We start from the raw sequence: 16,616 nt of genomic DNA, 5'->3' as shown, positions 1-16,616 counted from the left end.
GAGACACTAGAATACAAGACAGACAGAAGGAAAGAAGTCATGGGTGACCTGGTGCGCACAGCAGATCTGCCAACAAGCAGCATGAGTTCAGATAAACTCAAGCAGAAGGAGGACAATCTGAAGTCTACAGAAGAGGAGAAGACGATCCAGGTGAATGGATCTCCAGAGACAGAAGGAGAAAAGGACAACAAGATCACCGAGGAAAGCAAGATTCAAGAAGACCTCCAGGAATCGGAGGACCCCCAGAAGCCCCAAGATGAAGAGCGCGCGCTGGGGCCAGATGACGTCACGTGCGACTCCTGCATCGACCGACCGTGCCGGGCCAAAAAGTCGTGCTTGACCTGCCTGGTGTCGTACTGTGAGGATCACCTGAGACCACACCTGGAGAACGTGAAGTTTCAGAGCCACAAACTCGTGGAGCCGCTGCGGGACATCGAGAGACGCACGTGTGAGTTGCACCGCGCGCCGCTGAAGTTCTACTGCCTGGCCGACGCGCGCTGCGTGTGCCCGGAGTGCGTGGCCGAGGAACACCGCGGGCACAACGCCGTGCCAATCACGGAGGCGCGCAGGAACATAGAGGTACCACACGGCTGAAGGGCCCTTTCATCATTCTAATAATGTTAAAATCAAAATAATGTATAATTATCGCTTAATAATGTTAAAGTTTAGCTGCAAATCTGTTCAACAGTTTGGGGTCGGTTCGAGTGTCTTCTGCTCACCAAGGCTGCAATACAATTTAAACTCTCTTTACAATTTAAAATAGCTGTTTTCTATGTGAATATATAGTAAAGTGTCATTTATTCCTGTGATCAAAGCTGAATTTTCAGAATCATTACTCCAGTCTTCAGTGTCACATGATCCTTCAGAGATAATTCTTCACTTAAAAAAAAAAAAAAAAAAAAAAAAGATTGCTGGTTTAACGTAACAAAAGTAAGTTACCTGGTTGCCTTAACTGAAACTGAATTTGAGTTAATAACAATGATGGAGATCAATCACCCGAAACTCAAAATGTTATGTTATCTGAACACATTTGACTAAATAAAAAAAGTTGTGATAAATCATAAAAATATGTTTGCTGCTCAAGAAACATTTCTGATGCTACATATTTTTGTGGAAACCTTGATACATTTTTTTCAGGATTAAAAAAATGGATTGTTCAAATTTGAAATAGAAAACATTTGCATTAAAAAAATTAGGAAAAATCCAACCTTTAAGGACACCAATTTTCTTTCTGAATGAATAAGGTATCGTAAATAAATAAATGTTCTTCCTTAAAATACAGGGTGCATAAGTGAGTACACCCCTATGTTAAATTCCCATAGAGGCAGGCAGATTTTTATTTTTAAATGCCAGTTACTTCATGGATCCAGGATACTATGCATCCTGATAAAGTTCCCTTGGCCTTTGGAATTAAAATAGCCCCACATCATCATCACATAGCATTCACCATACCTAGAGATTGGCATGGAGTATTATCCATAAGATCATCTCTCAATGCAAATCAAACTAGCTATTAGGCTAACTGAAATAAAACCATGCCAATCTCTAGGTATGGTGAAGGCTATGTGATGATGATGTGGGGCTATTTGCACTTATGAACCCTGTATTTAAGGAAGAACATTTATTTATTTACGATACATTATTCATTCACAAAGAAAATTGGTGTCCTTAAAGGTTGGATTTTTCCATTTTTTTTAAATTAAGGCATTAAGTTCAATTTCCAAAAGATGATTTTTTATTCCTCTTTTTAGTCAACTTTAGCATGGGTGTCTAAACTTATGCATAGCACTGTATGTATATCATTGTAAGAGAGTTGTTCTTTCAAATTCAGCCACAGAGAAAGTATCTTAAAATAAAAACCAAACACTTCACCTTTAGGGTAATTTAGCAATTGCCTCCTATAATAAAACACAAACTGTTCCTTATATCCAATGAATCGAGTCAGGGAAGTGAGGAACAGAGGACTTTATCTTTCCTCTCTCTCACTCTGATTGAATCAGATCATATCGGATCGTAAGAACATCATCTATCAGACTGCATCTCTCAGTGTCGATCATGCGTATAACAGGCATCAGTCATCCTGTCTGTCTCTCTGATTTCAGGTCACATGTGCTTACACTGTTTCTAAGGCCTGACTATGGGACTGTGTGCTCATGAGAGGCCCGATAAAGAACCATTAGTGTTTATAAGGTTGTTACTGATGCTCACACTGAAGGTTAGTGATGTGATCAAGCTCACACAATGAAGTTTAATAAACTGAGTGCTTTAGGTGTGAATGATTCCTCAAATCAAGTTGTGCTGTTACTAACCATCAACAGCGTTGGGGAATTGTTCACCAGTGCTACAATGTAATGAGAAAGTAGAAAAACTAAACTTAAGTTCAGTTGCTGCCTTTTTAAGTGTAATCAAATTGGCTGCACTATAGTCATTTCAACTTAAATCATATTAAACTGACTTAAAAAATTTAGTTGAATCCTGTAACTTAAAAAAAAATAAGCTGAAATTGGTTCAATTATTTTGATAATATATAGTAATGGAAAAACCTATATATATATATATATATATATATATATGTTAGGGCTGTCAACGAATATTCTAAATTCGAATATATATTCGAATAGTTTTAAAAAACAGAAATTCGAATGTGAAAATTAATATTCGAATGTGGAAAAACGCCCGCGGTAGCAGAGGCGCGGCTGTCAGCTTTGCGAGTGGGCGCGCTGCCTGAGGGGTCAGGGACAGGTAACAGGAAGAAACGTTAACGGTAAACAGAAACATTACTAAAGAGTACTGACTAAATAGATATTGCGCAGCATGAATAAGGTAGGTTAGATACAGCAGTTTCATGCACTGCAGGCTTCCACTGGTTTGATTATTTACCGTTTCATGTCAAGGAAAAGTTAAATTTTTTACCACAGCACAGCTCGCTCGGAGCGTTCAATGTCGGATTCGCGTCTAGTTGGACTCTTAAACATTTTGAATTTGCGCGTCAAAAGCAAAAGTTTGATGCTCGGAGAGCGTGACGCCTCATTCGCGCCACAAGACCTCCAGACGCGCGTAAACGCGTCTTTACATTGACTTAACATTGAAATCACTCGCGCCAGCAGACGCTCTATTCGCGTTTGGTGTGTGAACGCAGCGGATGAGGGCGAGAGAGAGAAAGAGTGCTTGCGAGTGAGCGAGCAAGAGTGAGTGAGGTCTGCGGTCTTGGCCATTAGGGGATTTACTTGTTTGTTTTTGTGTATGTAATACGTTGTCAAATATGTTTAAACTTAAATAAACTACCTATACAAGTAGTTATGTCTCTTTGTATTAATTTGTCCTGTTATTGACGTAATGTACGTCATTGACAAAATGCGCAACCAGATGTTCGAATAGTTCGAATATTCGTGTGTTTTTTAGAGGGAATATTCGAACGTAATTTTTGAGCAATTTTGACAGCCCTAATATATGTACATGGTTGGTTTAACTTAAAAAAACTAAGTAACCTTGTTGCATTAAAATTTTGTTTATTGAAACAAAAAATTTGAGTTAATGCATATAAAGAGATTTAATCAATAGAAATGTTATCTGAACAACATTAATGAATAAAAATTTTTATTACACTGCTGATCAATCTTTATTTAGGTTAGTATGTGGTTGTTCTGGACTTGTTAAGTGTTTGGGCTGTAGTTCAGGCTCATGTCTGAGTGAGTTTGACCCATTTGCTCTCCATTCGGTGTCATCGCTGTAACAACTGAAAGATCTCTTGGGATTTCTCTTTCCTTTTGACACCTCATTGACGTACATGTGTGTCATCATGTAATGCGTTTCTGATGCTGTCTGATCTAAAACTGGTTTTGTGATTCTGCATCGAGTTGTGTGTGTCAGTTCATGACGTCTGTGTGAAATCATCTCCTCAAGAATGCAAAACATCTCAGACACACATGATAAGAGATTTTTGGTTACACTTTATTTTAAGGTGTCATTGTTACAGTGTAGTTATATATTTAAGTACTGAGTAATATTAATTAACTACATGTACTTACTATAGGGTTAGGGAAGGATTATGATTTGGTTGAGGGTTAGTTGCATGTAATTATGCAGAATTAACATGTAACATGTAACAAGGACACTGTATAATAAAGTGTTACCGAATTTTAAAGACTGGATACTCCGTGTATCAGAATGTAAACACTCTTTTCCTAACATGTGACATGTTTTCATTATAATGCAACACCTATAACATGTTTTTTTGCTGTGGCTGCATATGAACTCTGTTGGTTATTTAGTCAAATTATCTGGCATATTCGCATGATAAACAAACAAAGAAGCTTTTATCCGGCTGAGTTTGAAAGCCGCTCTTATTATGATCAACGCTGAAAACAGTTCTGCTGCTTCATATCTTTGTGTAAACTATGACACTTTTTTTCAGGATTATTTGACGAATGGAAAGTTCAAAAGAACAGCATTTAATTGAAATGGAAATCTTTTGTAACATAACTCCTCCAAATATGATAAAAAGGGCCATAGACCTATCATAACCTGTCCTCTGAAGCCATGCGATTATGTGAGAAACAGACTGGAATTATTTTGTTATTCACTGAAGATTTTTTTAGTGTATATTAACTTACATTTCCTTGCATAAAACTATCGTAGGATTTCAGAAGACCATATACATGTACATGGACCAAGATATTTTCAAGGTGCTTTTAACATGCAAAAGTAAAGTGCTATTTAAAAAGGTTTAAAACAACATGAGGGTGTGTAAATATTATGGGTGTAACGATAGCCTCATGTTACGATTTAATACATGTTACGATACTGAACTCACAATACGATGTTATTGCGATACTCCAAGACATATAAAAGGTAAAAAAAAATGTTTTTACTGTTGATTAAAATGCTAAATTTAGTATTACATTGTGTGTGTAAATGAATAGTCTTGGACTTGGTGCTGGAAACCCAAAGCACAGGACAATAGAGACACCAGAATAACAATATTCATGATTCTGAAGCTGAAAACACTGAATTATTTTAGACAAACATTTTTACTGGTAATTTAAGACATTTGGCATTATCAGAACCCACAAATATTCTCCCATTGCATTATTATGCATCATTATTTATTTATTTTTTCAGCTCATGGCTGAAAATTGTGCTATACAACTCCCTTAAAAGAGACTGTGTCTCAATGGGACTTTTCCTGTTTAAATAAAGGTTATATATATTATACATTATATTCAACATTATAGTTTAATGTATTACTGACACTAAAATTTTATTTTATTATGAACAGTAATTTTTATTTTGGGTGAACTATACACAATACATATTGTTGCATTTTTGTATTGCGATATATTGTGACACAATATATTGTTACACCCCTAGTAAATAATTACATTATTTCTATTATTGAACTATCATTGTCCTTGGCATTAGTCATCCGTTAGGAAATTTTTTGCTGTAAACACAGTCAAGAAATACAACCCACCCTGCACGTGTGTGTGTGTGTGTGTGTGTGTGTGTGTGTGTGTGTGTGTGTGTGTGTGTGTGTGTGTGTGTGTGTGTGTGTGTGTGTGTGTGTGTGTGTGTGTGCTTGTTAGGGAGTTCCCTTTCAAGTTCACACAAGCGCAGGGTGAATGTGTTTGATGTATTGTTCACGCATGCAGAGCAGGGTGTGTGTGTGTGTGTGTGTGTGTGTGTGTGTGTGTGTGTGTGTGTCCCGGACTCTTCATGGATCTGAGTCGAGGCATTCTTAAGGATGTTTGACATTATCATTAGGTGTTGCGCAGCATAAGTAACATGTTCAGCAATCCTGCCCGACAGGATCACAGAACTAACAGGCGCAGTCAGTCCTGTTAGCTTTCCAGAAACTTCCTCTCAGCTGAGGAATAGAGAAACTATGACACGCATATCTCTGTTGTACATCTAGTTTAACCACAGCATAAGGTCATGACATTACTGACTACTTTCCTCATCAGTCATTTCATTCTCAGTGTTGATAATCACCAAACACTTTACGTTACAGCGTCCATGTTTGACACACATCTCGCAAGACGTAACTATAATACATTACTAGCAATCTGAAGAATATGCGATTACCTGTGCAAAACCATGATAGACTGTTGTGTGTTGTTGCTAAACGCGTTCTTAGATGGTGGATTTTAGTGAGTGTCTATAGGTGGTTCCTTATTATTACCAAAATATTCAACTTTGTGCCACATCATTTGTCCCACAAAACAAAGCAAAGTTTCCTTGTTCAGTTTTCAATTGAAATGTTGTCCCTAGGGCGACCATAGCATTCATAGCAACCTCACGACATGTTTATGAGAACTATACAGGCTTTTATGTGAAATATGGGTCTTACCTGCAAGATCATCGAAGGAACACCCATGTGTGTGTGTGTGTGTGTGTGTGTGTGTGTGTGTGTGTGTGTGTGTGTGTGTGTGTGTGTGTGTGTGTGTGTGTGTGTGTGTGTCTCAGAGAGCGTATCGAAGCATGTTTTAACTGGGGAGAGGTTCATCGATCGACACTAGTGCAGTGAAAGACTGTCATATGCAGTGTTACCTTTAAAAGTAATGCATACAATATTGCATTACTCCATAAAAAGTATTGCATTGAAAGTAATGTTTTTTTACTTTTGCGTAATTTAAATTTTTAATTTTTTTTACCTGTGCTGGCCTTGCTTGTTTGTTTTTTAATATCAAAAACTGCCAAAAGCTCTATTTATGCCGAATGTAAATAAGCCTCCGGCTGAAGGAAATGCAAATTCACGGCTTGCTTATTTGTGTGGTTGAATTGGATCATCAAAGGTCATCAGCAAAGATTGGTTAATAAAGTGAGATTAAATGCATAAAGTATATTTATGGTATTTAACATTTAATTATTGCAGGTTTGCGTAATATTCAGAGTTTGCATTTCACTGTTTTTATTCATTGTGGAATACTGAATCTGTTTTTGTGCAAGTGAGATGCGAGTAAATGCAACATTTAGTGTAGAACTACGATAAGCATCATGTTTCCACACAGAGCCTCTGCATTACTCCTGATTCCTCTCGACAGAAGAGCTGTCAGTCAATTAATAGTAAAACAAAAAAAAAGTATATATTTGAAAAAGTAACTCTTAAAAGTAATGTGTTACTTTACTAGTTACTTGAAAAATGAGTCTCTTGTTACTTGTAATGGGTTTCGCCCTATACTGTGATTTTGGATGGTCAGGGTGGAGGGAAACCTCTGTTGTGTGAGATGTTCCCTTTAGCAAACCTGCACACAGAACAGGAGTAACAGTAGAGGACGTTTGTGTCTGAACCTGTCTGTGGAATGCAGAGACAAAGCTGAGTGAAGATACCGATGCCTATCACTCATATTACTCATAATTCAAAGGGATGCTCACTTTGGTCAAATTTTTTTTTTTCAATTGTGAGTTTATATCTCACAGTTCAGACTTTTTCCCTCAGAATTTGGAGTTTACATCTCGCATATTTTATTGGCCATGGAATATCAATTCTCAGAAGATTTTTTTTCTCAGAAGTGCAGTATATAAACTCAGAATTGTGAAAAAGTCACAATTACGTTTTTTTCACTAAATGTCATGCATTTGCACATATATATAGTTTGCTTGAAAAATCTCTCTCTTTATCTCTCTCTGTCTGTCTCTCTCTCTCTCTCTATATATATATATATATATATATATATATCTTTTCAAAATTTTTTAGGAAACATACAGTAAAAATTGTCAATATTTCATTACATTAAGGAATATTTTACCAGTGACTGATTTATTAAAAAAAAATATTAGTGTAAGAATTAATATGATTAATTAATTTGCTATTTTAAAATGACAACACAATTTTATTTGTCAACACAATATTGTGTGTGTGTTTCCAGAAAGAGCTTCACGACAAACAGACAGACATGATGAAGACGGTCACAGCTGCGGAAAACGCCATTAACAAGTTACAGGTCAACACGGTGTCCATAGAGGTAAAACACCAATAAAACACACCAGTAAATGTATAGTCAGTCATTTTGGATTTACTGTACAAGACCGCAATGCTAGACTAGTGTTAATAGATTACATATTAATTGTGCTATAAAGTAAACTGGGAATGGAGTTCATTCGTTCTCTGAATTCAGATTCAGGTGAGTGGGATCTGTTCAACATTTATGTGTGTTTTAGTTTGCCTGATTTCCTAGTTAGTTTCCTCATTTGTTAATTAGTCCACACACCCGTTCCGTTTCATCCTGATTATGTTTCCTCTTGTTTATAAGCCCTGTGTTTCCTCAGTTCTTTGTTCTGTATTGTTAATGTTAGTGTAGTTGCTATTCTGACTTCTCTGTTCACATTATACTTTACCTACTTAATATAAGATGACATTTGACATCCTTATGTTCTGGAGCTTCAAATACGTCTCATTCAGAAGATGATGTTCACAAGTTTGGGGTCGCTAAGATTTTTAATGTTTTTAAAAGAGTCTCTTCTGCTCAGCAAAAGCAGCGTTTATTTGATTAAAAATACAGTCACAAAAATTGTGAAATATTTTTCCAATGTAAATCAGCTGTTTTCTATGTGAATATATAGGAAAGTGTAATTAATTCCTGTGATCAAAGCTGAATGTTTAACATCATTACTCCAGTCTTCACTGTCACATGATCCTTCACAAATCAGGATAATATGAGGATTTGATGCTCAAGAAACATTTATGATTATTATCAATGTTGAAAACAGTTCATATTTCTGTGGAAACCGCCATACATTTTATTTTTCAGGATTCTTTGATGAATAGAAAGTTCAAAAGAACATAATTTATCTGAAATAGAATGTTTTGTAACATTATAAATGTCTTTACTGCCACTTTTGATCAATTTAATGTGTCCTTGATGAATAAAAGTGTTAATTTCTTTAACTTATTTCCAAAAAAAATAAAAAAATGTACTGACCCCAAACTTGTGAACGGTAGTGTATGTTATGCAAAGGCTTTAGAAAGAACAGCTCTTTTGCTCTGGCGTTGCTCAGTGGCTTGTCCTGACTGTGTGTGTGTGCCCGCAGGCGTCTGTGAAGGACGTGCGAGGAGTGATCGAGGAGCAGTTCGACACACTGATGCTGGCCGTGGAGCAGGTGAAGAAGGAGGTGAACGAGGTTCTGGAGGCAGAGGAGCGACAGGCGCTGAAGCAGGCCGAGGGAATACGAGTTCATCTCGAGCAGCGCTGCACTGAGCTGAAGAAGACTCAGGGTCGGGTCGAGAAAATCACCAAAAACAAAAACGACATCGACTTCCTGCAGGTGCGGACTTACATTCTTCAGCTTAAAGTATTTCAAGCATGTGTTGTGGGTTAAAGGTGATGTGTGAATGAGGCAAGGGTGAAGAAGAGTTACATTTAAGCTATTTTAAGGCATGATTTCTACAGGGAAAAACTTAAATATGTCAAAGATGAGTTTTAAGGGATCAAATTATTGACTGCAGGGGGACTTCCCCTTGTGCATCAATTACAAAAAGTTACACATAGGTCCACAGAGGACAAAAAAGTTGAAAAACTTTAATAAAAATGTGAAGCTTGGGAGCACAGACTTAAGTTTGGCAGATTATTCTTGAAGTAAAAAAAAAAAGTTTAAAAGTGAAACCAAAAAAAAGTTATAGAGGTTTAAGTTTATGAAAATGATTTATGAACAATGTTTTATATAAAATATATATTTTATGAAACAAGTTGAACTCTAAAACTGTTAGAAAATCAAAACCATGAATCTGAACAACACTGAAAAAAATGATTAGTTGAAATTAATAAAAAAATGTATCGTAAGTGGTTGCATTCAATTGATTTTATCTACATTTAAACAAATGCATTATTTGAACTTAATCAATTTTAGTTCAACTTAATGCACTTGTTTAAATGTGGATAAAATCAATTGAATGCAACCACTTACGATAAAATGTTTTATTAATTTCAGCGAATCATTTTTTTCAGTGAAGTTGTGTTCCACATTTGAGGTTGACATCTCAAAACATGAGCTTTCAGTGAGATTTAGTTTGGCCGCAGGACCAGTTTCCCCATTAGACGCCATGTGTTGTGGGTTAAAAGTGATGTGTAAAATGAGGGTGATTAGGTACATTCAAGCTATTGTAAGGCAGGATTATTAGGGAAAAAACACTGAAATGTCGTTTTAAGGGATCAAATTAGTGACTGCAGGGGGATTTTAATACTTTAATATCAATATTGTGTTTTTTCCAGGAGTATTCCGAGTGGAAAAAGGAAGCAGTTGATGTGTCTTTACCTGGAGTTTATATCGGCCTCATGGATCGACTGCAGTTGTTCAGTCGTGTCATCACACAGTCCACCAAAGAGATGTGCGCCAGCCTGATGTCCTCATACACCAACAAACTCAAAGAAACCTGTAAAAACAGTCAGTGTGCAAAACATTTGAGCATTTCAGAAACATCATTCGTGTTTCATAAAGCATCTTAAATTTTACTAATTTACCCAAATATCTTGTCAAATCACAGATAACATGGGCATAAAGACGACGGTTTATGCCATGATCGCTGCGAGACAGAACCTGTCAATCCCCAACCCGAAGACCAGAGACGACTTCCTCACATGTGAGTGTTCACCAGGGTTATTAGCCATAACTCACTTCAAATAAAATAAACCTTAACTATAAAATTGTCACGACCGCTCAGGGAATGAAGAGCCCAGGATCCAAAAGTGCAGCACGAAGTATTTATTAGGGGTAATCCAAGAATCAATATCCAAAAAGGCAGGCAATGGTCAAATCCAGCCAGGCAGTCAAGAAAAACAATAAACAGACTATAAACAGGAAAGACACGGGCAACAGACGCGGTGTGACGAATAACATTGATACACACCGAACATGAGACAAACAGGGCATTAAATACATGAATGACAACGGGATAATGAGAGACAGCTGGTTATACAAACAGACACCTGGGTGCGATACACAGACAGACTTGTGGGGAATGGAGTTCTAGTGCCTAACACTGTGGGGAAAGAAGGACATCTAGTGGACACCCGGGGAAACACAACCAGACACCGTGACATGACCCCCCTTCTACGGAGTGGCTTCCAGACACTACAAGACAAGGACACACATGAAACTAGAGACCAGGATGGAGGAGGCACGGTGGAGGATCAGGGGGAGGGACGGGGGGCCAGGTCCATGGAGGGGAACAGAAACAGGGGGAAACAGCTTAGCCAGCAGCCAGGGCAAAACGGACAGTACATCGGGCGACCAGGACGGAGACTTTCCCTCGGGCGGCCAGGGCGGAGACTTTCCCTCGGGCGGCCAGGGCGGTGAAGACCCCTCGGGCGGCCAGGGCGGTGAAGACCCCTCGGGCGGCCACGGCGGTGAAGGCCCTTCGGGCGGCCACGGCGGTGAAGACCCCTCGGGCGGCCACGGCGGTGAAGGCCCTTCGGGCGGCCACGGCGGTGAAGACCCCTCGGGCGGCCACGGCGGTGAAGACCCCTCGGGCGGCCAGGGCGGTGAAGACCCCTCGGGCGGCCAGGGCGGTGAAGACCCCTCGGGCGGCCAGGGCGGTGAAGACCCCTCGGGCGGCCAGGGCGGTGAAGACCCCTCGGCCGGCCACGGCGCAGGAACTGGAACAGACACCAATGGCTCAGGCACTGGAACTGGCACCACCGACTCAGGCACTGGAACTGGCACCACCGACTCAGGCACTGGAACTGGCACCACCGACTCAGGCACTGGAACTGGCACCACCGACTCAGGCACTTGAACTGGCACCACCGACTCAGGCACTGGAACTGGCACCACCGACTCAGGCACTGGAACTGGCACCACCGACTCAGGCACTGGAACTGGCACCACCGACTCAGGCACTGGAACTGGCACCACCGACTCAGGCACTGGAACTGGCACCACCGACTCAGGCACTGGAACTGGCACCACCGACTCAGGCACTGGAACTGGCACCACCGGCTCAGGCACTGGAACTGGCACCACCGGCTCAGGCACTGGAACAGACACCACCGGCCCAAGTGTGTGCGTAGCCCACACACACCACATGGCTGTGGCCATAATGGCCAGTGTCGCGGTCACTGAGGGCTCAGGAACAGACACTGGCTCCGGCTCAGGAACAGACACCGGCTCCGGCTCAGGAACAGACACCGGCTCCGGCTCAGGAACAGACACCGGCTCCGGCTCAGGAACAGACACCGGCTCCGGCTCAGGAACAGACACCGGCTCCGGCTCAGGAACAGACACCGGCTCCGGCTCAGGAACAGACACCGGCTCCGGCTCAGGAACAGACACCGGCTCCGGCTCAGGAACAGACACCGGCTCCGGCTCAGGAACAGACACCGGCTCAGGAACAGACACCGGCTCCGGCTCAGGAACCGACACCGGCTCCGGCTCAGGAACCGGCAGGACTAGCAGCGTGGGCGGAGCCGGCAGGGCTAGCAGCGTGGGCGGGGCCGGCAGGGCTAGCAGCGTGGGCGGGGCCGGCAGGGCTAGCAGCGTGGGCGGGGCCGGCAGGGCTAGCAGCGTGGGCGGGGCCGGCAGGGCTAGCAGCGTGGGCGGGGCCGGCAGGGCTAGCAGCGTGGGCGGGGCCGGCAGGGCTAGCAGCGTGGGCGGGGCCGGCAGGGCGAGCAGCATGGGCGGGGCCGATAGGGCTAGCAGCCCATGGATGGCCTCCGGGGCGAGCAGCCCATGGATGGCCTCTGGGGCGGCCCTCCTCTCCGCGGTAGCAGCAACGACCTCCGAGACAGCTTCCTTTTCCACACCCGCAGTTGCTTCAGAGACAGATTCCTCCCTCTCTGCAACAGCGACTTCCAGGGCATTGGGGGAATCGGGGGTCTTCCTCCTCCTCCGTCGCTTACGGCGGTGAGGTGCGGGCTCTGAGCTGGGCTCTGGGATTTGAGCGGTGTCTGTGCTGGGCAGCGGCGATGCACTCTCTGGGCTGGGCAGCGGCGATGCACTCTCTGGGCTGGGCAGCGGCGATGCACTCTCTGGGCTGGGCAGCGGCGATGCGGGTGAAGCTGGTGTATCCCATTGCCTTCGGACTTCGAGGTATAAAACAAATCTCCAAAAGTCTAAGTCCTCTAACCCGTTCATCTCCCATTTGGGCAACGGCTCATCCAGGCACCAGTTCAAAAGGTCCTTTAGGGTGGCATCATTATATCCCAAGCCTCTAGACAGTGTCCAAAACGCTTGGGACAAACCATTTACCGATTGGCCCTGTTGGTGTAGAGCCATGATGTTCTGAACTCGTCCCCTTCTCTCCTTCTCTGTGGTGGGGGGACGAATACGAATCCCCGTGCTGCTGGATCCTTCCATTGGTGTATCAATCTGTCACGACCGCTCAGGGAATGAAGAGCCCAGGATCCAAAAGTGCAGCACGAAGTATTTATTAGGGGTAATCCAAGAATCAATATCCAAAAAGGCAGGCAATGGTCAAATCCAGCCAGGCAGTCAAGAAAAACAATAAACAGACTATAAACAGGAAAGACACGGGCAACAGACGCGGTGTGACGAATAACATTGATACACACCGAACATGAGACAAACAGGGCATTAAATACATGAATGACAACGGGATAATGAGAGACAGCTGGTTATACAAACAGACACCTGGGTGCGATACACAGACAGACTTGTGGGGAATGGAGTTCTAGTGCCTAACACTGTGGGGAAAGAAGGACATCTAGTGGACACCCGGGGAAACACAACCAGACACCGTGACAAAAATAACTTTTGGTAACACTTTAGTTTAGTGTCCGATTCTCACTATAAACTAGCTGCTTATTATCATGCATATTACTAGGATATTGGCTGCTTATTAGTACTTATAAAGCACATATTAATGCCTTATTCTGTATGATCACATTCTACATCCCATAATCACCCAATACCTAAACTTAACAACTATCTTACTAACTATTAATAAGCAGTAATTAGGAGTTTATTGAGGCAAAAGTCTAGTTTATAGTTAGTTAATGGTGATAATTGAACTAAAGTATGGACAAACTTTCTATTTCAACTACTTACCAATCCAACAAATCTCATTTTTGTTTAGTTTAATTTAAATTTCTATAATAACTAAAATACAAATAGAGAGACATATTTATAAAATAATGAAAATGACAAAAAAATTGCCACAGGTTTAAAGTATAATTAAAGTTAGGGACAAACACCATGGGGAATAAAAAAATGTAACTAATTGATATCATTATTTTTCCTCAGTTGATTGATTACATTGAGAATTGCTAAAAATTGTATTACCAGTTTTCTCAAATGTAGTGTTTTCATACGCAAACAAGGCATATTAATTTTTGCATACATTTCCACAGAACACGAATTGGACATCTCTTTTTATCAATCCATAAACCTCCATAAACATACTTTAAACAGCCCAAAAAATCACCATGTTTTTAAGAATAAAATGTTCTATAAATCAGGCGAACGATATGAACAAACCAGTCTGTAAAACCCTTCAGAGTATAGATAGAAAGGTTTGAGTAAACGCTGCTGAAGTAGAGATTGCACAGAAACAAATAAGAGAAAACAGCCTTTAAAGATTTACATTTTATTTGGAATTTACATATGCAAATACATAGAAGTGCAGTAAAATAAACACTTATTATATGTGTATTTTGAACACATCATGGAAGCCAAATAGCTCAAGATCTCAAAACTGACCAGTGAAAATACTAGTGCCTTGCCTTATATGAAAACAAAAAATATAAAAATATGGGTAACACTTTACAATAAGGTTCATTAGTTAACATTAGTTAGCATGAACTAATAATGACCTGCACTTATACAGCATTTATTAATCTTAGTTCATATTAATTTCAACATCTACAAATACTTTATTAAAATCTTGTTAACATTAGTAATGCATTAGTAATTACCAATGAACAGCTTTATTTGTATTAACTAACATTAACGAAGATTAATAAATACTGTAACAAATGTATTCCTCATGGTTAGTTCATGTTAGTTAATACATTAACTAATGTTAACTAATGAACCTTATCCCAAATCCTCTCCACAATAAATCATACCTGTCAACACTCCCGTTTTTTAGCCCTATCTCCCGGACCCCTCCCGGTTTGTTATTTCTCCCGGGAAACTCCCGTAATTTGCATGGCCCAAACTCCTTTATGAATAATCAGACCAATATGTTTGTCTAATGTTGACCAGTTGCCAGATCTTGTATTAAATGCATTATATTCACACAATCCACACACCATATACAATTTCAACCCGTTTGTCACCTCAACCTGGCAACCTATAACCCAGTTGCGCAGTCGCGGAAAGTTTAACCCGAAAGCGATAGACATAACCCCCCCCCCCCCCCCCCCCAATGTTGGCAGGTATGCAATAAATGCAGTTCTCAACTGGTTTTGCTTCTCATTAATAAAGTGTGTGTTTCTTCCTCACAGACGCCACTCCTCTGCACCTCGACGCTGACACGGCTCATCAGTTCCTGCGTCTGACAGAAGAGCGCAAGAAGGTCACGAACACGACCCCGTGGCAGCACAGCTATCCAGAGCTCCCCGAGCGCTTCGAGCACTTCAAGCAGGTGCTGACGGTCGAGAGCTTCTACCTGGGACGCCACTATTTCGAGGTGGACATGAGAGGAGAGGGCACTCACGTCGGCCTGACGTACAAGAGCATCGAGCGCAAGGGATCGGAGAGCAACAGCTGCATCACGGGGAACAGCTTCTCCTGGTGTCTCCAGTGGAACGGCCGAGGGTTCTCCGCGTGGAACAGTGACGTGGAGACGCCGCTCAACAGCCCCAAAGCCTCGCGCATCGGCGTGTACGTGGATTACTCCGCCGGCGAGCTCGCCTTCTACGACGTGGAGAACGGCATGACGCTCATGCACAAGTACCAGGCTCAGTTTCTGGAGCCGCTGTACCCTGCGTTCTGGCTTCCCAAGAAGGAGAACGTGGTTCTTCTGGAGCCCGCAGGAGCATCGGCGTCTCTCCCGGCCCCGTCTCCTGTTCCCTCTCCACAATAAACTGCTTTCGCTCCTCGGATCCGCTGCATTTCCTTATTATAATGTGCCGTTTGCACCTCGCCTTAACTTTCATCTCAGGGGATCTGGATAACCTGAGACAAACTGTGGGACCTAAACTGACTGATATTGAAGTTTTATGACTGCTACAGTATAAAACATACCTAGAAATGCCTATTAAAATACCTATTAATATGTTTTGTTTATAAATATATATATATGAAGAGTTCAGATGCAAAGTGCCATCTGAATTTTTTTTCTAAAATTATCATTTTTGTCAAGCTCGTATATTTAACTTCAATAATTTCACTGAAATGGCAATGAAAATTACCTATTAATTGTCATTTAAGTGAAATTACTGAACTTAAATATACAAACTTGATAAAAATGATCATTCTAGAAGAAAATTTCAGACGGCACTTAGAGGCTTTTGCATCTGAACTCTTCATATATATATATATTAAGCTCATCAAACCTCCATTTATTGGATCAAAAACACAAAAAAACAGTAATATTATTAAAATAAGGGTTTTCTATTTTAATATACTTTAATGTAATTTATTTATGTGATGCAAAGCTGCACTTTTTTTGCATTATTACTCTGGTCTTCAATGTCACATGATCCTTCAGAAATCAT

General features: G+C 41.1%; 1 protein-coding gene across 2 annotated transcripts; it reads left to right on the top strand.

Annotated features, from left to right (window-relative positions):
• Positions 1-36: 36 nt before the first annotated feature.
• trim16 (tripartite motif containing 16) lies at positions 37-16,188 on the top strand. 2 transcript variants are annotated; one of them, XM_081392070.1, is made up of 6 exons: positions 37-579; positions 7,869-7,964; positions 9,031-9,264; positions 10,209-10,371; positions 10,481-10,576; positions 15,402-16,188. In XM_081392070.1, exons 1-6 carry the CDS (start codon positions 40-42, stop codon positions 15,980-15,982), a joined length of 1,710 nt encoding a protein of 569 aa, XP_081248196.1. In that variant the 5' UTR covers positions 37-39; the 3' UTR covers positions 15,983-16,188. The 2 variants fall into 2 exon arrangements, with proteins under 2 accessions (XP_081248196.1, XP_081248195.1); XM_081392069.1 differs by having other exon boundaries at positions 10,209-10,380.
• Positions 16,189-16,616: the final 428 nt, after the last annotated feature.

Source organism: Scardinius erythrophthalmus, assembly GCF_964197995.2.
Source record: "Scardinius erythrophthalmus genome assembly, chromosome: 18".
Classification (NCBI taxonomy): Eukaryota; Metazoa; Chordata; class Actinopteri; order Cypriniformes; family Leuciscidae; genus Scardinius; species Scardinius erythrophthalmus.
The sequence above is the reverse complement of the archived record's forward strand: the minus strand, read 5'-3'. Positions and strand labels throughout refer to the sequence as shown.

What these genes read in the sequence shown, in the direction of transcription:
- trim16 (XM_081392069.1), top strand. Translation starts at nt 40, where the DNA reads ATGGGTGACCTGGTGCGCACAGCAGATCTGCCAACAAGCAGCATGAGT. An exon ending in TCAACACGGTGTCCATAGAG is followed by an intron (nt 7,965 to 9,030) that starts GTAAAACACCAA and finishes GTGTGCCCGCAG; the next exon opens with GCGTCTGTGAAGGACGTGCG. An exon ending in CAAAGAAACCTGTAAAAACA is followed by an intron (nt 10,381 to 10,480) that starts GTCAGTGTGCAA and finishes GTCAAATCACAG; the next exon opens with ATAACATGGGCATAAAGACG.